Genomic DNA, 25,732 nt, shown 5'->3' on the forward strand with positions numbered 1-25,732 from the left:
CCCCACTAAGCTCCAAACAAAAGAAAAGAAAACAATTTAGTCGATATCTTCCATGTTTTAGAACACTGAAAAAACAAGTGATAATTGCACTGTAAACTATGAAAAGACATCAAACTAATATTGCGAGAAGAGCTCTGTGATGAATTTGATTTTGAAGAATATAACTAGTGTTAATTCTATTCAAAAGAACAGTGAACCCAAGAAACTGCTACATTAGACAATGCCTTAACATTCTAAAAATTATGGGATAGAAGATTTGTGTGGATATTAGGGTAGCCAATAAGAAGCTAAAAGAAAAATGCTGTTTAAAGTGTAAACATGTGAGGATGTCAAGTCTATTGTTTCTTTATCATTCAGGTTATGGAAAAGAAATTCCAGGACAACTAATCATTAGACAATCCATGAAACTAAAAATAAGCGCAAATTTTCTACAAATAGATGATACAGATAAGGAAAATGATTAGCAAACAAAGACAGTCCTTTCCAGTGATCATAGGAACGAGAAAATGGCATCTATCAGCTACCTGGATAAAAAGTAGTGGGGAAAGAATCATATATCTAAAATGAATTTTCAAGGAATTTTATGAGAGATAGGAGATTGTCCCTTCATCTTAAAAATCACTATGAGGGAAAGCGCCTTAACCCCTAGGTACTAGAGCAAGGTTACTGAATAGAAGATTTCAAAGTTGTAGGTCTGCATCCTTTTGGAGTTGCAACACATCACATCTAACCAAGTGATCTCCAGAGCTCTCTCCCTGTTTAGACCACAAGAAATCTCTCCTAATTTTTAAACTATTTGAGCTATGATAACTGGGCTTCTAAAAGAAGATGGAAATAAAGAAGGATACTTGAAGGAGAATATCTCTATCTCCTAAGAAAAAAAATAGTATCTTGCAATTCTTGAGACAATGATTTTCTTCAAGATTGGATGCCAAGAAGATCTAACCTGAAATTGCCTGCCAGAGGCAGCCCTAAATAAGTGATAGGCCGTTGCAAATTAGTGCACCCAATGGTTTCAGCAAGATCACGATTGACATGACTCGCAACATTAATATCAGCCTAGCCACTCATGTTAATTACTATGTAATGTTGGACTAACCTCAAACACTTGTCAAAGGCAGCTGCATTATAGTTGTGGACGAGTTGACAACTAGTTACATGCCCGGATGCAACAATTTTAGGCCACACCTCATAACCTCGCTCTTGATTACTTGAGATAAAGGTTCCAGTGCCTGAGATTCTCAAGTTATGAGAAAGAAAATGACCTTCGGAAAATAAGGAAGTTCAGTGTGGTGTATTTCAAAAAAAGGAAGTTCAATACGTCTTAATATGTCATCCTGTATGATAGATTTTTTTTGACATAAAAGTATTGAAGTTGTATTGATGAAGGACGACAAGGGGATGTCTCCCATGTATGATAGAAATTTTAATTTAGGCATTTTATATAATTAGTAAGCTTTGTAGGAAAGTTAAGTTCTTTTTTCTATAACAGTTATAAATCAAGCCTTTGAGAAAAGTTCCTTTTAATGGTTATTTTTATAAATTTTTTGTATCATCTGTTAGGTGTTCTATTGAGATTAATCTATATTCATAACCTTTCTAGTGTTAATAGTTGTACTTGTGATATTAGGTCATTAAGACTGGGAAGAAAATCTACCGAAAAAGGGCTCATTCGCCCCTGGATGAAGAAGGTGACAGTGCAGAGCGTCCATGCCCACAATGTGGTACGTCTATTATTTAAAAAAGTAGTCAATTTTGAGGAATATAAAGAAAAAGGGCTCAGTGACCTTGGACGAGGAAGACAAAGAAATCTGATCCTTTTTGGCATTTAGAACTTTGTTCTGCATTATGTGTCTAATTTGCGATCTTTTCTTACTCTTATTTTGGGTAGTTCAGTGTTGATGACAGGTGCTGATACTGGTGGTTTCATGTGCAACCGGAACACCGTCCATTTACAATGTCAATTATGTGGAGGAATGATGCCTTCCAGAACTGATATTAATGTACCACAACACTGTGAGTAGGTGTATTTGTGTGCACGTGCTTGTGCTACTTGCATGCCTTTTGTTTTGGGTGGTAATCCTTGTGAACTAACATATATTTCTTAATTGTAGCTCATAGGTCAGTTTTGTGTCTTAATGTCTGATTGAATGAGATATTGTGACATAAAAGTGGTTGACTATGGTAAAATTTGAGTATATATTTTAAGGTTCCAATGTAAGTGCAAACTTAATCTTCCTTGATGCAGGAAACCATCTAAATTATTTAGGAAGAAATATTTTCATAAGATTAGGAATGGCTTCACAGAGTATCATTAATGTAAGACTTATTAGCATATATTATTATATTTTATCAAATCTTGAGAATGAGGTAAATGTAGTTTCAGACTTTTTTCTCAACTAGCACATGTTCATAATTTTTTGTTTTTTTTGAAATAAAAGTATAAAACTGTATTGAAGTAAGGGTGCCAAGGGGGCACCGCCCATTTACAAAAAAAATACAGATCTATTAGACAATCGACAATAAAGCCGAGATTATCAAAGCATTCGATGTTATATTCTAAAATAGTGGATCCAAAATAATGAAATCAGTTGTCAGTGATGATTTTGAAGTCGATTTCTTTTTCTTTGAAAGCACGATTATTTTTTTCCTTCCAAATGATCTAAAATATAGTGAGAGGGACAAATTTAAAAGTTTTCTTGTGGCAGCTCAATCCTTCCCATGCAATTAGCTCATCCAAAATTGATTTATGTTTGACCCAAGATAGTCCCATGAGGCCAAGAATAGTAGACCAGAGGTTGTGAGAGATCGGACATCCCAGGAGTAGGTGATTACATGTTTCATTGCTGTTTTTGCAGAGAAAGCATCTATTTACCATTGTAAAGCCTCTTTTCATTAAATTATCTAGTGTAAGAATGCGGTCCTTTGTTGCTTCCCATGCAAAAAATGAAATTCTTGGAGTGATACTTGATTTCTAAATAAATTAGCTGGAAATTTTGTCTGTTCTTGTGGAATATTGCTGACCAAAGTCTTGTACAGGGACTTAACTGAGAAAATACCAGATTTGGTGTGTTGCCAGATGAGTTTGTCATTGCTGTTAGTTAGGTGGATGTGAGACAGAGTTTGGAGCAAATGTTTATATTCCTTAATTTCCCAATCTTGTAAGTTTTTAGACACAATCACTTGCCATTGATTCAATTCGATAGCATCTTTTACTAAAATGTCTTTGTGTCTACCAATCGCGTTAATTATTGAAAATCTTGATTGTAATGCTTATCTGTCATGCCAAATATCTTTTTAGAAACGAGTTTTGGTACCATTGCCGATGCTCCACTTGGAATTATGAAGAACTAGGTTTTTTAGATTCCAAATACCTCTCCATAAACTAGAGCCATAACTGCTGTTTTTTATTTTAGAGTTATCATTGCAGTCACTATTGAATCATTTACTCATAGTGATTGATTTCCAAAGGCTGTTGTTATCATTCCAAAATCTCCATATCCATTTTCCAAGTAGAGTTTTATTTAGTTTGTCAATTGACCTCAGACTCAAACCACCTTCTTTGAATGGTTTCTTGATTATTTTCCAATTCACAAGATGAAATTTTTTTGTTATTGTTGTCACCATCCCCCCAAATGAAGTTTTTTTGTTATTGTTGTCACCATCCCCTCAAAGGAAATTGCAGTGTATGACCTCTAGTTTTTTGGCAACACTGCTCGGAATATTAAGTACAGGTAATAGGTAGATGGGAAGATTTGAGAGTGTGCTTTTGATGAGTGTAAGTTTGTCTTCCTTGGATAAGAACCTCATCTTCCAGTTTGCAAGATGATTAGGAAACATGTCAATTATCGAATCCCAACAGCTTATCTTTGAATTTAGCACCAAAAGGAGCACCAAGATAAGTAATGGGGAGATGAGATAATTTACAGACTAAAAAACGGGCAAGTGTGTCACCCGGGGAGATGAACCACTAACTCAGATTTGTGTAGGTTTACTTTCAGTCCTGATACTGCCTGGAAGCAGAGTAAGACACATCGCAGGAAAATTAAGGAGCAAATATCAGGTTGACAGAAAATGAGTGTGCCATCAGCAAAAAATAGATGGGAAATCTCCATTTGATTCTTTTGTTGGCCAACAGTGAAACCTTTTAAAAGCTGCAATTCTTTAGCATTTTCCAATAATTTATTTAAACCTTCCATAACAATGATGAAAAGGAGAGGAGAAAGGGGATCACCTTGTCTCAAACCTCTAGAACCAGTGAAAAAATTCGATGGACCGCCATTAACCATGGCTGCAAAACTAATCCAATCTCTCCATTTTGTACCAAAACCAAGTCTCTCCAGCATGTAGTCAATAAAGTCCCAACTGATGTGATCAAAAGTGTTCTCCATATCCAGCTTACATAGTGCCCTTTTTTTGTTATTCCTGATGGCTTCATCCACCACTTCATTTACAATAAGAATAGCATATTTAATCTGTCTACCAAAAACAAAACATTTTGTGATTCCCCAATAATTTTATGTAAAACAATAGCAAGTCTTTTAGCTAACACTTTTAAGAGAAGCTTATATATGTAGCCAATGAGACTTATAGGCCGGAAGTCTTTGATGTTCTTTGTGTTGGGTAATTTAGGTATCATGGCAAGAAAAGTAGAGTTAAGAACTCTTACAAATGAGTCATGATTATGAAAATCATTGAAGAAGTCAATAATGTTTCTTTTGACAACCTTCCAAAAAGTCTGTATGAATTTGAGATTAAATCCATCCGGCCCTGGGGCTTTGTCCCATCACAATCCCTCAAGCAAACAAAGATTTTCACTTCAGAAAAACCTTTTTCCAATGATAAGCAATCATCCATATCAATTCTGTTAAATGTTAAATCATCAAGTTTAGGGTGAGAGTCAATGGTTTCAGTGTAAAGTTTTTGAAAATACTTAAACACCATTTCTTAGATCATTGTTGTTTTGAAACAGTTGGTCATCAATAGTGAGTTCGTCAACAAAATTGACCCTTTTGCGGTGGTTTGCAAGTATATGGAAGTATTTAGAGTTTTTGTCCCCGTCCTTAAGCCATTCTTTCTAGATTTTTTCTTCCAAGAAATAGCTTCCATTTGTAGTCTGTGCGCCAGATCAACTTTCAATTTGTTCTTTTAATCAATATCATCAGAAGTGAGATTGTTGAGTTCTTCTAATCTGTCAATAGTGTCAATTCCATCAATAATATCTGAAATGCCCTCTTCCTCTTGTCTGTCAGTAGTTTTAGACCACTTCTAAATATCTGTTTTGAGTTTTTTGAGCTTTTGAGCAATTCTATAACTAGTCTTGCTACCGATTTGAGTGTTTTTTCAAGTGTCATTCGCTAGTGTTTGAAACTATCCAATGTCATCCACTTGTTATCCAGGCGGAAGGGAATGGGTCTCCATTGGATTCCATTTGAGACCAACATGATGAGAAAATGGTCTGAAGTGAGTTTGGGCATGAGTTTTTGGTAAATATTTGGAAGTGAAATCATCAGATCGGAGGTGATAAGGAATATGTCAATACTTGCGAAAGAAGGCTGATCACGCATATTTCTCGATGTCCATTTCCCACCATTTAGTGGGAGGTCAGTCAAGTCAAAATTATTGATGAGGGAATGAAAGTCCTTGATGCTAGAATCACCGTATCTACTGTCCGATCTCTCAGATTTTTTTAAAACCATATTAAAGTCTCCACCAATGATATCTTTATTACCCCAGGAATTTTTGATCATCTCGAGTTCAATTGCTAACAATGTGCGCTCTGTGTTGTTGCCTGTACAATAAACGTTAGAGAAGTACCAAGTCTCGCTATTAGATAAATTTGAGAATAGACAAGAGAGGGTGGTCTCACCAGGAATAACATTTTGGCATTGGAACCGGTCTTTTCTCCACATGATAATGATGCCATCAGCTGATTCTTTGGCTGGTAAAAAATGCCAGCCAATATCATTGGGAATCCAAATGCTTCTAATGAATTTATCGCTCACCGAGCTCATCTTTGTTTCCTGCAGACAGATTATGGATGGTTTCCACTTGTTGAGACATTCTCTAATAGTTGTTCTCTTCTTTGAGTCATTTAAGCCCCTTACATTCCATGAAAGTATTTTGTCAATCATAATTGAGAAATTGAAATACTGCCATTTTCCCTGTTCTTTTTGTTGCGTCTATCATAGTTAATAGAGGTTTGTAGACATCTCAATTCACGTGAACTCCCATCTTTCTGTTTCTTTCGGCCCTTTTCAAGGAGTATAATGCTTTTGTTCTCCTCATTCTTATTAACTTCCATATCTGCAAGAAGAAGTTGAATTTCTTTTTCGTAACCAAAAAGAGGGACATCGAGAAATGAACTTACACAGAAAATATTTTTGTTGATCCACTCAGAGTAGAGGTGAATGTCTCCCTTGTAGTTCCCTTTGAGTATGTGATCCAAGGAATTAATTAATTCTGCCAAACTGGTATCTTTAAGAGTTTGCAGAGGCGAGGGGTCTGATTCTGGTTTTATGTGTATTGTGACCAATTCTGTTCCATTGATGTGAATGTGTTCCTCTTCATGATTTACTGCTGGTTGAAGAAAAAAGCTTGATTCGGGAGACCAGTCATTAGAGCTGAAGACGCTGGCTGGTTTGAGGAAGGAGAAGTTTCTTTGTTGTCGGTGAAAATTCCTTCACTATGAACAGCCATAACACTGTGTGCTGGTGTCTGAGTCTTAAAATTTGTATTGGTGTTCTGCACAACTGAAGGTAAAACTCTTTTCTTCCTCCATTCGCTCTTTACTTTCTTAATTTTTTTTATTGGTCTAAGAGGATTCAGATTGGGCTTGCTTGGGCCAGCTTGATTAGTCCATTTCCCTTTCTCAGCCCAGAAAAATCTGGGCTTTTTGTGGTTGTCTTTTGGTGCCCGAAATCCAGTTAAAAAGGTCCCATTTGATTTTGTTGACTTAATCTTCTGATTTTGTCTCTGGCAGCTTTTGATGGTGGTAGAATTTGTCCTTTTGTCAGATGCAATTTGAATTTCCAGCCTTTTTGGTTTCCTCTTCGAGTCGGGTGGGTTTTCTTGCATTCGAGTACGAGACAGGTCGTTGCACTGAAGTACGGTTGCGTAAGTTTTCTTCTTCGACGAAACCAAAAGGACTTGGATTTGCGTTTTGCAGGTAGGGCAACAAACTGGACTCGAAAACATTGCATTATTTACCATGGGTGTCGGGCTTGCTACCTTTTTCTGAAGTTTAAAGGGGTTTACCAAAGGAATTTCAGACAGCTCAGAAATTGCTTTCATAAAACGCCACCATCCTCCAGCCTCATAGCCGTCTGGGATGAAGATTCTCCTTGTTGACTTTTCTCTTTCATCTGAGAGGACCAGAGCTCGACCTCTTTTATTCTGGATCGTCATCAGAAAGAGATATCGGTGGTCACCTTTAAATTTTTTACCCCAGGACTTCCCACCCCTATTCCAATAGAAGTCGTTGAGTGATTCGGTAATCCATCTCAATTCGTTTTTATTGAGGCTGATTGACACCCTGTTTCCGTGGTTGTTTTCACTTATTTAAAGACCAGTTTTCTTCCTTCGCAGATGACATCGTAAGACTTATTTCCGATGAGAATGAACCGCTTCGAGTTGGAGAGAAATATTGTTCAATGAAAACAAAAATCAGGGCTGACCCGTTTAGGGAAAATTGTAGTGTTTGGTTTAAGAATTTGGTTGTTAGGGAAAGGAGGGTTGAAGAAATGGGAGTATCGAGGAGAAGGTCAGTTGATTGGGAGAGTTTTAGAGAGAGACTACAAGCATCACAAGAGCATAGCAGTAACATTCTAGGGTGGGAGTTGATATGGTTCTGTTCATAATTTTTTTCGTTGCTAGATAAAGATACAAGAGGATGCACTAATAGCTATTGCCTCCACTTATGAAGTTTGTGTCCTTTGGAAATTTCTTGCATCCATGTAGAAGCTTTTAAATACTACCTAGATTCCTAATATTTTATCTAACGCATTATTTGATGAGAAATGGAAAATGCTATAAGATAAGAGATGTAGACACTAGAGAAGAACTGAACATGAGAAATTGTTAAACTTATTTTCAAAGCAAAAAGCTAGCGGGATCCAAGTGGGTGTTTACAGTGAAGTACAGGTCAAATGACGCCCTAGAAGATACAAGGCCAAATTTATGGCGAACCAATATACACTAGTCTATGGTGTGAACTATTAGGAGACATTTGTTTTAGTGAAAAAAATGAATGCTAGTAAGAGTTTTGCTGTTTTTAGCAGCTAACTTTTATTGATATTTGGAGTTAAATGTAAGGAACTTTTGATGGTACATGGATAATCCTTCTTTCTTCAAGGGAAACTAAGAGAAAATAAAGTGTGCAAATTGAAAAAAAATTGAAGAAGATTGAGAGTTTGGGAGAAGAGGAGAATCCTCTATTATTATTATTGGGCACAAAGGTGCCAATTTATAGGCATTCAGCCAGAACAAACAAAATAAGTTATAGAAAATATTCTAACAGCTTAACAGGTTGCAATGGTAGTGGGTATTTCCCAGCAGTCATAACAACCTAGTAAAATACTAATTTACCCCCTAGTGCGATTACGTTTCTACATATATACATTTCTACACTTCCCCTCAATATAGGATGCATAAATGTTAAGTAATCTTAGATTGGATACAAGATTATTAAGTTCTCTTTTTGGTAGTGCTTTTGTGCGAATGTCTGCAGTTTGTTGACTTGTTGGGATGTATTGTAGTGATATATCCTTACTTTTAATTTTTTTTCTGATGAAGTGTCGGTCAATTTTCATATATTTAGTTCTGTCGTAGTAGACAGGATTTTTGACCATGCTTATAGTTGATAGATTGTCACACCAAATCCTCATAGTAGTGGCAATCGAGAATCTTAGTTCAAGTAAGATCTTTTTCATCCATATTCCTTCACATATTCCATGGGAAAGAGATCGTAATTCAGCTTCAGCACTACTTCTTGACACAACAGTTTGTTTCTTACTTTGCTAAGTGAATAGATTGCCCCATACATAAGAACAGTAACCAGATGTAGATTTTCCATCAGTTACTGAACTAGCCCAATCAGCATTAGTGTAGATTTCAATATCTCTAACCATAGTCTTCTGAAAAATAGTTCTTGTACAAGTGTCATCTTTAGGTACCTCAAGATGTGATAGACAACACTCATATGGTCCTCAGTATGTTGAGACATGAATTGACCCACAGTGCTTACTGCAAAACAGATGTCAGGTCTTGTGTGAGCCAAGTATATGAGTTTTCCAACAAGTCTTTGATACATCTCTTTATCAACAGATTTACTATCACTTTTAGAGCCAAGTTTAGCATTTGATTCCATAGGAGTCTCTGCAGGTTTACAACCAAGCATACATGTCTCATTCAGAAGATTTAAGATGTACTTTCGCTGAGATATAGAAATTCTCTTATTGGATCGAACGATTTCCATTTTAAGAAAATATTTAAGTATTCCAAGGTCTTTGATTTCAAATTTTTTGGCTAAAAAGTCTTTAAATTTCTAGATTTTTTCATTATGATCACCTGTCAGTATAATGTCATTGATATAAACAATTAGTACAGCTCTATTTCTTGTGATACAGTGCTTGATGAATAAAGTGTGATCAGATTGACACTGTTCATATCCTATATGCTTCACTACCTAGGTAAATTTGTCAAATCATGCCCTTGGTGATTGTTTGAGACCATACAGTGCCTTTTTTAGTTTGCATACTTTTTGTGGATTTATCTCGAGTTCAGGTGAGACTTCCATATATACTTCTTGTTCTAGATCACCATTAAGGAAAACATTCTTCATATCAAGCTGGAAAAGAGGCCAATCAAGATTAGATGCTAAAGAGAATAGTACCCGAGTTGTGTTATACTTGGTAACTGGAGCAAACGTCTCTTGATAATCGATTCCATATGACTGGTGAACCTTTTAGCAACAAGTTGTGCTTTGTACCGATTCACACTATCATCACGATTGTATTTAGTGTTGAAGATCCACTGGCATCTTACTAGAGTTTTCCCTAAAGGTAGATCAGATAACTCCTATGTTCCGTTTTTCTCAAGAGCTGAAATTTCTTCCTGAATAGTAGCATTCCACTCAAGAATTTTGATAGCTTCATGAACCGTTCTTGGTTCTGAAAGGATATTGTCAAACTTACTCATAAGAGTATGATATTTTGAAGATAGTTTGCCATATGAGGCATAATCCTGTATGAGGATGCATTGTACAAGAGCGAACACCTTTTTGTAAAGCAATAGGTAAACCAATATCATCAGTTGAGTCAGAGATCTCATTACTTGTGTTATTTTAGATGCTTGATCCAGGAGTTGAATCATGATAGTGCATAGTTGACTCAAGTACTTTATCTTTATTTTTACTTTTGTTCTTCCTGGTATAGACACACAACATACTTATTGCTAGTAATGTACTATCAGTCTCTGTGATGGGTTTAGGCTCAGGTTCTTTGGTAGTTTGAGAGACGAATTCTTTTTCTAATGTTGTTAATGGAACATGTAATGAATGCATGTTCACATTTCACAATTGATATTTTTGAATATCAGATGTCTTCCCCTGAATATCGAGAGTGGGATAAAAATGTTTGTTCTTGAAAAAGGTGACATCGATAGTGTTATAGAATTGATGGGTGACTGGACAAAAACATTTGTAAACTTTCTGAGAGGAGGAATACCCTACAAAAATATACTTAAGGACTCTAGGATTTAGTTTCCCTTTGAGATAGGTGTGAATGTGAACATAGGCAGAGCAGCCAAAGACTTTAAAAGAAATTGTGTGAAGAATATGAGACTCTGAGAATGCTTGAACTTGACTCAAGTACTTTATCTTTATTTTTACTTTTGTTCTTCCTGGTATAGACACACAACATACTTATTGCTAGTAATGTACTATCAGTCTCTGTGATGGGTTTAGGCTCAGGTTCTTTGGTAGTTTGAGAGACGAATTCTTTTTCTAATGTTGTTAATGGAACATGTAATGAATGTATGTTCACATTTCACAATTGATATTTTTGAATATCAGATGTCTTCCCCTGAATATCGAGAGAGGGATAAAAATGTTTGTTCTTGAAACAGGTGACATCGATAGTGTTATAGAATTGATGGGTGACTGGATAAAAACATTTGTAAACTTTCTGAGAGGAGGAATACCCTACAAAAATATACTTAAGGACTCTAGGATTTAGTTTCCCTTTGAGATAGGTGTGAATGTGAACATAGGCAGAGCAGTCAAAGACTTTAAAAAAAATTGTGTGAAGAATATGAGACTTTGGGAATGCTTGAACAAGGGAGTTATAAGGTGTTTTGAATTTAAGAATACGGGAGGGCATCCTATTGATCAGGTATGCGGCAGTGAAAATAGTTTATCCCCAAAAAAATTTAGGAACATTTGTGGTAAACATAAGTGAGCGAGACACTTCAAGAATATATTTATTTTTTCTTTTTGCTACACCATTTTGTTGAGGGGTGTAAGCACAAGAACTCTGATACCATGAAGAAGATTGAGAGTTTGGGACAGAGGAGAATCTTCTGTTATTATTATTGGGCACAAAGGTGCCAATTTATAGGCATTCGGCCAGAACAAACAAACGAGATTATGGAAAATATTCTAACAGGTTAACGGGTTGCAATGGTAGTGAGCATTTTCTAGCAGTCATAACAATCTAGTAAAATACTAATTTACCCCCTAGTGTATTTACATTTCTACAAAAATGAATGCCAGTAAGAGTTTTGCTGTTTTTAGCAGCTAACTTTTGTTGATATTTGGAGTTAAATGTAAGGAACTTTTGTTGATATATGGATAATCCTTCTTGCTTCAAGGGAAACTAAGAGAAAATAAAGTGTGCAAATTGAAAAAATTGCTATATAGTTTAAAGCAATTACCAAGAGCCTGGTTTGGAAGATTTGTCAAAATAACGCGTAAAACCAAATACAAAAATATCTAGTGAGATTATATACTCCTTATAAAGCACTTGGATTCAGAGGAAGTCTCTTGGTATGTTTTAATATAATTGTGACAGGGAATGAAGAGAGAGAAGAAAACATTGGGGAGATGTCTAGTTGGATAATTAGAGACAAAAGAACTTAAGAGAGTGAAATGAAACTAGGAATTGAAGTAGCTTATTTGAGGGAAGACATCTTTATTCATAGCAGAAGTACATGACCAATTTCCTAAGAAAACAGAGAAGTTAGCATATAAACTTGTTTCCATGACTACTGAGCAAAATCAAAAATTGTGAGAAAGCAAATGAAGATGCAGTTGTGGAAAAAGAGATGTATCCAGGGACTGGTAGGAACACTTATTACTCATACAATGCCATACATTAAATATGCTATGAGTGTGTTTAGTTAATTTTTACATAGCTTGAGAGAGGTTCACCTTTATGCAATCTACAAAATGCTAATGTTACTTAAAGTCTAATCCTAGCAAAGGAATTTTATTCAGAAGGGCCACTAGATTAGTAATTGATGCATACACCTAGGCAGATTATGCAGACTCACAAGTTGATATGCAGTCTACTATCAATTATTGTAGTTTCCTTGGAGGCAATCTTTTAAACTGGAGGAGTTAGAAACAGTGTGGTTGCTAGATCAAGTGCAGAGGGAGAGTTAGGACATTGATGTAGGGAGTGCATGTATTATTCTGACTTAACATAGTTGTGGAAGATTCAAGGATTAAATGAGATGGGCCAATAAACTTATTTTTATGACAGGTCTGTCTTTAACATTTTTCACAATTCTATGCAATATGACAAAACTATGCATGCTGAAGTAGATAGACACTATGTAAGGGAGAATTTGATAGTAAATTGATTTTTAGTCCATATGTCTCAAACAATAAAAGTTGTGCGACGCTCCAAGGATTTATTTGCAAGTTAGGAATGAAAGTAGCTTAATCTCCAAATTGTTGGGTAGTGTTAGAAATCTCTCAATCTCTTGTCTTAATATTAGGAAGTTAGTCTTCTTAAAATATGAGATACCAGTTAGAGAATCTCACTATTTGATTTGACTTAATTTTATTTGTTCCACTTTCTTATTTTTCTCTTTGTAATAATTATATGTATCATGTATGTGTTCATTCTCAATATATAAAAAATTCAGTTTCTCTTAGAATTCCACAATATAGGCATGGAACCCACCATCCCCTTACCACCACCAAAAATACATGCCTAGGCAAGGTCTAGCCCATATCCATAATATCATGACAATTCTAAGTTTGCTTTGGATGTTGACACAACAAAACCGCAAGGGAAGGGGATGTGAAGGAAAATAAGCATGACTTAGAACATTAATTTTTGGAATGATTCTTGCTTGAAAGGGGAGTTCTGAGGGATCAATTCCCGCATACTTAGGTTATTTTGCGATGGAAGGATAGATAGTCTATGAGACACACAGAGACGGTAGAAGGAATGGCGAGTGGAGTGTAAATGTTGTGAGGAATTTAAATAATGAGAGGTGAATGAATTTGAGCATTTACTGAGCAAACTTTCCTTAGTAAAACATAATGGAAATAATGATCAACCATTATCGAATCTCAAGAGTAATGGCGTATTCACAGTTAAGTCATTCATAACTTAGTTGTGAACGAAAGGGTACAGGCCAAACTTCCATTTAAGCAAATTGGGAAGGTAAATGCTTCTCTCGAAGTTGCTTTGTTTACATGGAAGGCGGGATGCGAGGCTATTTTGACAATAGATAAACTGATGAGGAGCGGAAATTTTTGGTAAATAAATGTTTCCTATGTAAAAAGGAGGCAGATCCTGTGATCTTATCACGCTTTGATGTCCATTTAGTACAAATTGTGGATGATGACCTATGAGTTTTTGGGATTAACTGGGCAATAGCTGGCTCGGTAAGATACAAGTTATGGGCTTGGAAAGGCAAAAGCAATGGAAAGAAACATGTAGATCTCATTTCTTTTATCGTATTATAGGTTGTGTCGAATGAGAGAAACAAGAGAGCTTTTGAGGGGGAGGAAGAGGACTTGTTTAGAGTTAGAGATTGATGGCTTCAGGTGCTGGGTTTTTGGACGATGGGGCACCCTATTCTTTCTATAAGAGAGTTTGGGATTTTAGTGACATACTAACTGATTTGTAACTAATTTTGTACATGGATGCACCCCTTTGGTATTATAATTTAATGATACTCTATACTTTTAATGTAAAAAAAAAGTTTGCTCCAGAGGAGCATGTTGATCTTGGTAAAAGGATCAAGTTGAGGCACCTATATTTTATGGGAGTTAGATGTCTCACTCCTTTTAAATTGGCTTCATGACATATAGGACTTACTGTTAATGTTATCACTTGAGGGAGGTAGGAAAGACAGTTCAAGACTCCTTTTGGTGTTACTACTTTAGCTAAGATGAACTTACTAGGGTTTGATAGGAGATTTTTATAGACGGTTCAAAACTCTTTAGAGGTTTAGATGATTCACTTATCACTCCTTAGGGAGACATGAGGGAGCATTTGTGACCCAACTATGTTCCCACATTTATAAACAAGACCTAATTGAGAAGTTTTGCAATCTTTTTATTTTGGGTAGAAAAGGAATCTTATTAGAAAGCAAAAGGAAGAATGGTACATCAAAAAAGGAGGATTAACTCACATAAAGAAAGGAATGAAGAATACACAAAAAAAAAGAAGAAAAAAGAAGCAAAGGGACCTAGCATGATGTTAGGTAGGTTTTGTTCATGGGTTGTGTCTGAATACAACCTTCTAAAGATCTCAAGATATAAGGAAGTATCATAAGCCCTAATCTACATAGGATTGTTCAACAAACATCCTTTTTGGCAGTTATAGTCCTCGCCCTTGTGTTGTACGCACTTTGTTGAACCCTAAGAAAGGTGGTTCTTGGAGAATGTGTAGATAGTTGAGCCATTAATAAATGACTACTAAGTCTAGGTTTTCAAGATATATCTTCGCACTGGGTGCATCGAGGGTTAAACTTGGTGACAAATGAAAGATCACCTTTAACAACCAAAATCTATTGTTTGAATGGTGTAAACTTGGTGACAAATGAAAGATCACCTTTAACAACCAAAATCTATTGTTTGAATGGTGTAAACTTGGTGACAAATGAAAGATCACCTTTAACAACCAAAGTCTATCGAGGGTTAAACTTGCTCTCTCATGAGGGCAATAAACCACATTTTGAGGCCTTTCATTGGGAACTTTCTTGTGGTTTATTTTGATGAAATCTTAATTATAGCAAATCAAAGAGTGATTAGATCATTTTAGGCAAGTCTCTATAATCTTTAGGGAAGCTAAACTTTTTGTTCAATTTTAAATGTTTTTCGTTACAATTTCATGTGCTCTTTCTAATATTCATAATTTTTACCGAGTATAGCAACTGAGCTTGAAAAGATTAGAGCTATTAGAGGGTGGCTTGAATAGGACTCTAATGGATATTCGCATCTTTCATGGTCTAGGTACCTTTTGTAAGAGATTCATAAGTTATGTCATGGCTAAAAATTAGTTAAATAGGAACTTAAGTGGAGCTTTTCAGTTACTAAGGCATTTTTGAAGATCAAGAACCAGAATTTTGCTCTTGGTTTAAGGCATACATATTTTGGAAAGGGTTTTTGAGGTTGCATATGATTTCATGTGCTCTTTCTAATATTCATAATTTTTACCGAGTATAGCAACTGAGCTTGAAAAGATTAGAGCTATTAGAGGGTGGCTTGAATAGGACTCTAATGGATATTCGCATCTTTCATGGTCTAGGTACCTTTTGTAAGAGATTCATAAGTTATGTCATGGCTAAAAATTAGTTAAATAGGAACTTAAGTGGAGCTTTTCAGTTACTAAGGCATTTTTGAAGATCAAGAACCAGAATTTTGCTCTTGGTTTAAGGCATACATATTTTGGAAAGGGTTTTTGAGGTTGCACATGATGCCTAAGGAGGGGACCCTATTGCATTCTTTAGTAGGAAAATTTATCAGGCTAAGTGATGTTCTATTTATCGTAAAAACAATTCTAGGTTGTATAATCTCTTTGCCATTGGAGATATTACCTCATTCCTGAAGAGTTCCTTTTGTAACAGAACCATTTAGTTTGAAAAAATTTTTCTTACAAAAGAAATTGAGCCATTGGTATGTTAAGTTGGGTTTCATAATGACTGTAGCTTTATCCCTTCACCCATTCAGGTATTTGGGAAGAGTTTGGCTGATGTAATTTGTGGGGTAGTTATTGTATTACGTAAAACGAGTTCTCAAATCATTTGATAAGATGAAGGATGAACATTCTACTTGTCCTTATTTTTTAGCAGTATCTAGCATGAGATCAAGGATGTTCGCAGTGGAGGTTGGATAGATTTTGTCATATATGCATTCCATGTAGTTCCATCAGAGATTATCTTATTCGGGAGATGCATGCAAGCATTTTGGTAGAGGTAAGAACTTCACTTTTTTTTAAGATAGGTTTTATTGGCCATCTATTGGGGGAATATTGCGAAAATTGTTTTGCGTAAGAACATGTCAGCAAACGATGGGTAGAAAAAACACTAAAATTTATACTCCACCCATTTTCTGTCCAGAATTTCGAAGATTTTGGTGTTATGAGTACCTCAGATACAGGTCATGATTCTTTTCTTGTATGTGTGGATAAGGGTTTAAAAATTTCTCATTTTTATCCTTGTGATCGAACAGAGGTGAGACTCATATCGTTTAGATATTCTTTAGAGAAGTAGGCAAAACTGCATGTTTATCTTTTACCATAGTGTTTTATAGGGATGTTGAATTTTCAAGTTATTTTTTAAGACTCTGGAAGAATTGACATACCTCCTTGAAATTCTCTTCTACCTCTTAGGCAAAAACTGATGAACTAAGGTAGTCAGTGGTGGTTTGGTAATTTTATTAGGTGTATTGTAGGAGACAAGTAGGGTTCTTTGGATGTAATGTTACCAGTTTCCGAGTTTGCTTGTAATAACTCTATTAACCACTCTATAGGAAATAGCCCTTTCACCATTGTTTATAGCTACTCACCTCATGCACCTCTTCATTTCCTACCACTTATCATGATGCATGCCTTTCTGAGTCTACTGAATTCTTGCCGAACATTGCAAAATTTGCTTGTCGAGATTTAGATGTCATATTGCTATGAGCAAGGCAGGTTATAAACTTACTATTGATTTATATCATTAGGTCCAGAGTTTGGTGTGGTGATTCTGTTATGGTTCGTCTTAAACTAGAGTATAGCCTTCGCATTAAAAAAAATTGCATAATTGAGCCTTGATCCCTTACCCCAACTTTAGAAAAATCAGACCTAATGCTTATTTGCTTGATTTGCTTAATTTTCTTGATGATATTAGTGGAGTTTCCAACATAAAAATTTTATTTCTTATTCTGGGAAATTTTGAGCCTCCAACTTGCCTTCAAGTGTTTCTGCATTTACATAGTTTCTAAAGCAACAGCAATTCCACCACGTTTAGTGATGTCTTGAAAGATGCCTATGTTGCTTCAGTTGATGAAGTTTATCAAAAGTTCCTAGCGAAATGAAAAAGTTGTAAGTTGGATAAACCTTGGGAAATAGATGACAGATTTTGCGTGATGGATCCAAGCCTATACTTGATTGTATGATGTAAGCATAAATTACAGTTAATTTTGCCTATTTCAGAATTTGGGGTTAGAATTTTGATATTACATCTTGAGTTCTTAGATATCATACCTAAAAGTTTTAAGTATCATAATTAATGGCTTGATTGTATCAAACAACTAAAAGGATTAGAAAAACATTTATAGTGCTTTCTAATTAATTTTTCTTAAATAGGATTAAACTAGAAAACACTAACATGAATAAGAGAACTAGATAGCTAAAATGAATAAAATTCTGAAGTTACTAAAAATTATGATAATGTTGTTAAACAATATAGTTTTTTTTGCGTTAAAAGGATTAAAATTTCTAATCTATGTAAGAAACTTGAACCTAATCCATTAATGCATCGATATTGATAGGCTATGTATCTGGAGTTGAGCTCTTCTGAAGAGAGAGAACTATGTGGGCACATCTAAGTTGTTTGGAAATAAGTATTTTCTTAGGAATATGAATGTCCTTCCTTGGGTCATTATATTTTGTTATTTGATTGCATTTATCTAGAGCCATATATTTTATTCTTTTTTCTGGTTAAGAATTCTGGTCTCTTTAGTCTATGTAAACACCCTGTAGTATATAGTTGATTCATCATTATTACTGTGCAGAGTGCTTAGGAATTAAAAATAATGAGATTTCTCTTCTTTAATTGAGTGCTTAACATGGGTGATTCATTATTATTAATAAAAATGCTGCTTATGAACAAAAAATAATAATTTCCTCTGATTGAATTGAGTGCATAACAACCTTGCGGTTATGGTTGTTGATAAATTTACATATTCTGTTCCTTTTTTCTATTGTTCTAAAACCCATTCTGATATGCTACTTTATTTTTTACCCAAGTTCTTGTTATGCATAGGAATGTTGGAAGATTTTATTTTTAGCTTTTTATAACTGTAAGAAATTAGCAGTCTCAAATGTTGAACATTTTTTATTCTACATTCTTTCGCAGGTTTGGGATGTGATAGGGCATTCTGCGGTGCTTATTGGCATTCTCAAATGATTACTCATGGTGATTCACATGCTGTTTGCAGCCGTGAGACTTTTAAACCAGTGAGTCAGCTATTTTCTTTATTTTATCCTTCTTTGGTTGCAAATTTTTACTATCTAATGCTCCTCCTAGTAATATTTATAATGTTGTATTATTCAAAATTGAAACTAGTAGTCTTTGGTTAGCATGTCGTGCCTGAGGATCAATGAGTGTTATATTTTCTATTATTGTCCTTATCTCTACTGTTTCATTAATCAGTTGTTGGAGATGTGACTTCACCGTAGCTGCTTCATTATTTATCACCTATCTACTGTAATTGTTGATACGGTAGTTTTAAATTCTATAACTAAACTGATCTGTTTGCTCCACAGATCTCAGAACACGTAATTACAAGGATTCCATTTTTGACGCATGGAATGAATCGGCATGAACAAGCTGTATGCAAATTTTTGTATTAAACTTTATTTTCTTATTGAAAGATTTGATCTGATTTCCAGTTCTGTCGTCTAGATAACAGATAGGTGTATTAGGCAGATGGGAAGGACACTGCAGGATGTAATCTCAGATTGGATTCAGAAGTTTAGCAACAGAGAAATTGGTATGTTTATCAATTATTAGTTTAAATATCATACCAGTTTTATGTTTTTAGCTGGTCAATCAGTATGTTGATGGATTCTTCACTTAAGCATATCATGGTTGTTTTGGTATTGCTCTCTGATCAACTTCACTCAAGCCATGTTCATTTGCTCCTTATTTTTCCAGAAACTGCAGTGGTTTTCATTATTCTTTGGCCAACTTCTTCTGAATATAAATGTAAAATAATTTTTCCAATAAGCTTTGGTCCTCAAATTTTGTCTCATATGATGGTTTGCCTATTATTCCGTGCAGATCGGACAAGGTTGCGTCTGAACCATGCGGAGATGATAACTGCTGGGACACATACATGCAAGTAAGTCTTTGTTCTAAGAGAGCTTAAACATGAGGCATTTGGTATGAGTTCTTTGGAGCATTTAAGAAGGTTCTGAGGATTAACTTGCCCCAGTTTTATGGGCCTCTCAGGTTGAGCGGCAGGACTTTTATTCTTGGATTTATATTTTTCATCCAACAATTAGGCTTTTTGGAAAGTATGTTATTGTTTGGGCAGGTTCTGCGACATTAACTTGAGGCTTCTTCTCATCTTGTCACAGTTGCTTTCTTGTTTTATTTTTAAGCCAAAAATTTACTTAACAAACACTTATTGGCTCCTGTCAGAAACAAATGCTACGTTCAAGACACATTCTGTAAGATATGCTCATTGTTTTCCTTGTTATACATTGACCAAAAGCTCACCAATGTCTGTTTCTTTTCAGGGGAAAACAGATCATGCAAATTGTTTTCTCTTTCTTTCTTTTGTTTTTGGGAGAAGAATAGTCTTTTTTATCTTCTTGTTGGATATAATTGCGATGTTGCTGTCTTCTGAAGTAAGAGATCTGGAACATGCGTGTTATTGTATAGTCTGTTACAAAGAAGATTAGCTGGACACTTAAATAACCCATCAATGGATCATTGTAATTATTTTAGGAAGTGGATTCTGGGCTATGGTAGATCTCCTAGATCAACTAGGGAGCAGCTCATATTACAGTTCTTAAATGTATTAGATTCATGGACTCATCATAATCATATTACTGTGATCAGTTAAATTTGGTTATCTAATGTCTGTTTCTACTTTATTTTGGACGCAGAGACTGTTATGACAAATTGGTTTCATTCCTTTTATACTGGTTTCGACTTACTATGCCCAGACATGTAAGTGTTGCTAATTTGCCATATTTTTCTGTAGACATTAATTCCAAGCTTCTGTTTTTAATATGTTTTTCAAGTCAAATTACTCTTTCTTGTCTCTCGAGAACTTTAACATTGTAATACCCAATGCCTATTTGCAACGCCATCATGGTTTCTGCATTATCTGTTGTTTTTTTATACTGTCACGGTGAGAATCACTAAATGAGTACCACTAAAGATAAATCTCTCTGTGTTTCATATTGCATCGCTCCTCTATCTTCCTCGATCGGTGGTTTAACTGTCACTGGAATTTTGACATTTGTGTTTGAATTTCACTGCTACAGCTCCTACCACCAGATGCATCACAAAGGAAAGACTGTTGGTATGGATATGCATGTCGAACACAGCACCATAACGAAGAACATGCGTGTAAAAGAAATCACGTCTGTCGTCCAACTCGGGGTAGTAATTTTTAGCAAACAGGGAATCAAAATATGTAAACAGTTGCTGTATATGTCCGTACTGTTCCAATCTTCTTGTCTTAAGTCAACAGGGGTAACCTTCACATTTAGATTAAGAATAGAGATGAGTTGATGTCTCATACTAAATAATCATCATTTTTAATTAATCGAATAACTGACGCCGTAAATTTTATTGGTTATTTGAGATTTTTTTTTATCAACTTATTAATGAAAATAAAATTTCACATATGTAAATATATACCAGACCCGAAGATAGAAAACACATCTCGAGATGATGAAAGTTTATGATCATATCCATATCTTGAATTGATGATATGAACTATGTTTAGACCCTTTCTTCTTTTGTAGTATAAGAATTTCTTGAATAACATTCTTGCCGTGTCGGATAATGGATATGGATGTGTGTGTATTTTATGGTTCATAGTTGGAGGGAATAAAAGTGAATCGATTTGGTCAAATTGGGAGGATATTTGTTTTATTAAATTGCAAGTTTGAATTTATTCATACGCATTATTGAGTCATCTTCCACACGTACACCAAACTTGTTTCTTGAAAATAAATAAACAATTAAATTAAAAACAATAAAATTTAATCTTAGAATATCAATTCTGATAATTTATTATTCAAAGGGTAGAAATTAATATTAGAAAAAATTTATATATATTTTTTAATAATTTAAAATTAATATTGTAATTTCAATATCAAAGTATATATTCTTCTTATCCATAAAGCTCGCTCTGTCTTCCACATTCACACGAACTCTTAAAAATTCTTTTTTAGATAAATAATTTTTAAATTCATTTTTAAGATTAATGCGATCTTACCCATTTGAAATTTTGTATTAAAAAATTTGGGAAAGGAATTAGAAGATCTAGAAGGAAAATTTTATATATATATATATATATACGTAATTGAAATTTCTTTACCAACCCAAAAATAGTAGCTGACCTGCTAATCTTCCAAATTAATGTATTAAAATAATCTATCAAGTAGACAAGAGAAACACGTTGCTTCAAATTACATGCCAAAACAATTTTTTTTTCCAACAAAATAATCTTAAATTTGTAAGCAACTTTGATTGTGTTGAGTACATAGAAAATATTTTATAATATTTTATTTTGTATTTATTTATGCAAACATGAATTTTTTTTTTTTTACATATTTGTAGAATAATCAAAATATAAATAAAATAATGCACAAGAAAATAGTAAATTATTGATTTTTTTTTTTTTTAGTATCAACTTTAGTTTCGCCACTGTTTTCTTCTTTGTTATTATATGGTTTTGTTGTTTAAATAATGTATATAAATTTGTTTTGTGATGTACATGGTTTATAATTTTTAATTAAATAATTTAATTTCATTTAAATTTTTAATTAAATAATTAGTAAATATTTTTTAAAATTTATACCGATTAAAATTGAATGATATACTTAAATTTAACGAGTTAAAATAAATAAATAGGAAATTAATCTCTTTGTTAAGAGGTCTAGAATGCAAATACCTTCTCGTAAGTCGGATGATTATCTTATAAGACCACTTTAATCATATAATAAACTCTTATTATTAAAATTTTTAAAATTTAAATATAAATTAGAGTTCACCAAAATTCAAACTTAATATCTAATCCATAATATACATATTTCTACGGTACATTAAGGTTTCAAAGGATTTAAAATTAGAATATCTAAGTTCATGTCCATGGTAATTAGTTTTAATATCACTATTTTTTGTTCTTCAATCTATCTAATAAGACAATAGCTAAATTGGGTCTAAGAATAATTATAATAATTTTAAAAATTAAAATAATAGTTTATATAACCCATGTAAATTATTGTACAAAACTAATTTTGAAAATTAGAAAATGATATTACCATGTGTGATTCATCAATGAAGTAAGATATTAACCCAAAAAAAAAAAAAAAAAAAAGAGGTTAGGTGTAATCTTCAGTCACCTAAGCTTCTAGAAAACAAAAAGAAAGAAACCTTCTAGATAAAAAGTAGCCTATTATATTTGTATAGTTATATATTAGGGTGTAGTAAGCAAAATACCACTACCATAATATAAATAATTAACTATATAGGTATAATGATTTATTTTTTATTATTATTATAACCTTGATTTGGTTGAGACATTTTTTTTTCTTTTTTATTTTTAAATCTTAATTTTTAATATGTAAACACTAATTATAATTTATATCTTTAATTAATTCTTGATTTCACCTACATATGTAAAAATTTTGTATTATAATTTTTGTTAAAAATGAGTTACAAAAATATTTAAGTTGAATTTGATATGAAATTTATTATGAACTACGATGTAATAATAAACAAATATTATATTATGAAAAAAAATTAAGATTATTTTTTTTAAAAAGAATTAAATATTACTAATCTTAATACTGAAATTTTCTTAAAAGTTTTTCTAATTCCGATTTATTTAAAAATTTTAAATAATTAAATAAAAAATATATTGCATATATTAAATCATATAATGAGAAAAGAAAAGGGAGTAGTTGTGTGGATGACGTCACCCACTTACCAACCAAAAGTCACCCACCTGCCGCATTTCCACCTCTACCATTTCTCTTTCTTTTTTTTTTTTTTTTTGTTTTTTTGTTTTTTTTTTGTTTTTTATAAATAAAAATTAAATTATATTTACAATTAATTATAATTACCCTAGAGAAGAATGAATATATATATATAATTATGTTTAATATAAAAAATCTCACACTTAGAACTGATATGATCCTAACCTAATTAAACAATTATTGTAACATAGAGAATAATTTAGAAATTAATTAGTCTTCACATAAAATTACCAACAAATGTAACATATAATGATATATGCATGTACGCGTATATGTATGCATATATATGTTCCTTCAAAGCCTCAAAAATTAGACATTGAAGCCCAAAACTCCATGGAAATAAACTTTGTACCAGAAAACAAATCTAAAATGAAAAAGTTTGGAGGAATTAATCTCATAAGCTAGTTTGTAGATATAACTATATATATATATATATATATATGGGTTGGCTTTCCTTCATGTTAGCAAAAAAGCATACCAAAAAATATTTTATATAGATATATAAGCTATCAAGATTTCAAGCTGGGTGTATAATATTTATAGATATTGTCAGCTACCATAAAGTTGCAGCTACATGCCTGCATCTGACTCTTATTAAACCCTAGATTATAACAGAAACACACTTGATTAACTCCTGGTAATTGGCTACTACTGCTTCCAAGATACTGCTTCTTCTTCTGGTTTGTCCCGCTTACTGATCTCTGAGGTTCATGATGATGAAATGGAAGGCCGATGGAGAGTTCCAGATTGAGTTGTGGATGAACTTCTTCTGTCGTTACGCCACTGCTACTGTTGGAGCTTTCTTCTTCCACCGACTCTCTTTTACCATTTAACATCTTCTTCATAGTAGATGACCTACCTGGAACCGGAACCTGCAATACCACTGAGTTTTGCATTTCCAGTTGGAAGTTCTTAGTAGAAGTAATTGTTTTGTGAGGAGTGCTGGTGGTGGTGGTAGTAGCGGCGGTTGAGTTGAGTGGCCGATGAGTTTGAGGATCGATTCCTCGGCTGTAGAGCTTTCTCTTGATATGGGTGTTCCAGTAGTTCTTTATTTCATTATCTGTTCTTCCAGGCAACCGTGCAGCAATCAGAGACCATCTGAACAACACAACACATTGATTAGAACTCATTAATTAATTCATGTATATGTATATAAAGGAAAGGAATTAATTAAAAAATACGTACTTGTTTCCAAGCAAACTGTGGAGGTTGATGATGAGTTCATCTTCTTCCTCTGTGAAGTTTCCTCTCTTGAGATCAGGCCTGAGATAATTTATCCATCTAAGTCTGCAACTTTTGCCACATCTAAGTAACCCTGGAAAATAAAATTAATTAATTCATCAACTTAGAAAAACACACGAATGGATTAACAAAGTGAGAGGAAATTAGAGGAGAAGAAAAAGATGAGATACCAGCAGCTTTGGGGAGAGATCTCCAGCAACCTTCACCATGGAGTTTGATGTAGTTGATGAGACGTTCATCTTCCTCTTTGGTCCATGCACCTTTGTTGGTATGCTCTTTCTCGCAGCAAGGAGATCTACCCATCTGCCTTTTCTTTATTTCTGTACGAATTAATTGGTAAACAGATGGAGAGTTGCTGGGTAAAACAGACAAGATAATGCAATATGGAAATGGAGAATGAGAGAGAGAGAGAGAGAGAGAGAGAGAGAGAGAGAGAGAGAGAGAATATAAATGGGAGGTGGGTGATGTATGAAGGTTGGCAATTGACTCGGGGCCCTTTTGTTTTGTTCTTTATTTTGAAAAGAAAATAAATTTTTGTTTATATTTTTACAGGGGATTTGACCAAGTTGGTGAGGAAGACGAGTGGTTGTAATTAAGTTAGTGCTTGGGTTTGGTAGGTAGATCTACTTTTCATGTTGTTAGATTTATTTGCTCATCTCCCCCTTCTCTTTTTTGCACTCTTCTTCCTCTATTTTCTTATATTTGTTCTTATCACCTCATTCTTCTCAATCACAATCTTTCGATAATTTGATAAACCCTAATCAAATTCTTTGTATTTAGATATACTAATCTTTTTTGGGTATTAAATGGCTCAACATTTAATGGAAACAAAAAATTCAAATAAAAGGAGATATGTATGCTTTGGTTTTAAAATAGGAAGAAAATTAAATTATTAAACAGGAAGTAAATCAGTGTGTTAAAAAGAAAAAAAAAAAGTATTAAAGAGAAAGTAAATTAAAGTATTAAAGAGAAAAGAAATCGTGCTATTAAAGAGAAAGAAAATTAAAGTATTAAAAGAGAAAATAAATCAATGC

General features: G+C 33.8%; 2 protein-coding genes across 4 annotated transcripts in view; one reads left to right on the forward strand and one right to left on the reverse strand.

Annotated features, from left to right (window-relative positions):
* The window catches only part of LOC110819111 (RING/U-box superfamily protein), a 43,298-nt gene extending 22,252 nt beyond the window's left edge, over positions 1-21,046 (forward strand). For 2 of the 3 annotated variants that reach the window (XM_088221879.1, XM_088221881.1), the window contains exons 8-15: positions 1,631-1,724; positions 1,897-2,016; positions 18,586-18,686; positions 18,996-19,061; positions 19,135-19,222; positions 19,513-19,573; positions 20,346-20,409; positions 20,730-21,046. In XM_088221879.1, the coding sequence (XP_088078005.1) occupies positions 1,631-1,724; positions 1,897-2,016; positions 18,586-18,686; positions 18,996-19,061; positions 19,135-19,222; positions 19,513-19,573; positions 20,346-20,409; positions 20,730-20,861 (726 nt within the window). In that variant the 3' untranslated portion in view covers positions 20,862-21,046. The remainder of the gene's footprint in view (positions 1-1,630; positions 1,725-1,896; positions 2,017-18,585; positions 18,687-18,995; positions 19,062-19,134; positions 19,223-19,512; positions 19,574-20,345; positions 20,410-20,729) is intronic. The other variant, XM_088221880.1, reaches the window with a different exon arrangement.
* A 2,885-nt stretch (positions 21,047-23,931) lies between these two features.
* On the reverse strand, positions 23,932-25,136 carry LOC110808617 (myb-related protein 308-like). Its single transcript, XM_022034162.2, has 3 exons — positions 24,869-25,136; positions 24,642-24,771; positions 23,932-24,554 (listed from the first exon to the last, which is right to left on the reverse strand). The coding sequence occupies exons 1-3, from the start codon at positions 24,999-25,001 to the stop codon at positions 23,966-23,968; spliced, it is 852 nt and encodes a 283-aa protein (XP_021889854.2). The 5' UTR covers positions 25,002-25,136; the 3' UTR covers positions 23,932-23,965.
* Between the last annotated feature and the right edge of the window lie 596 nt (positions 25,137-25,732).

The sequence above is a fragment of the Carica papaya genome, chromosome 6, assembly GCF_054855325.1.
Source record: "Carica papaya isolate Zhongbai chromosome 6, ASM5485532v1, whole genome shotgun sequence".
Lineage (NCBI taxonomy): Eukaryota > Viridiplantae > Streptophyta > Magnoliopsida > Brassicales > Caricaceae > Carica > Carica papaya.

Excerpts from the sequence above, each read along its gene's own strand:
- LOC110808617 (XM_022034162.2), bottom strand. The coding sequence starts at position 25,001 with ATGGGTAGATCTCCTTGCTGCGAGAAAGAGCATACCAACAAAGGTGCA. Across the intron at positions 24,772-24,868 it reads ATCTCTCCCCAAAGCTGCTG|GGTTACTTAGATGTGGCAAA; the intron begins GTATCTCATCTT and ends TTTATTTTCCAG. Across the intron at positions 24,555-24,641 it reads CACAGTTTGCTTGGAAACAA|ATGGTCTCTGATTGCTGCAC; the intron begins GTACGTATTTTT and ends TGTGTTGTTCAG.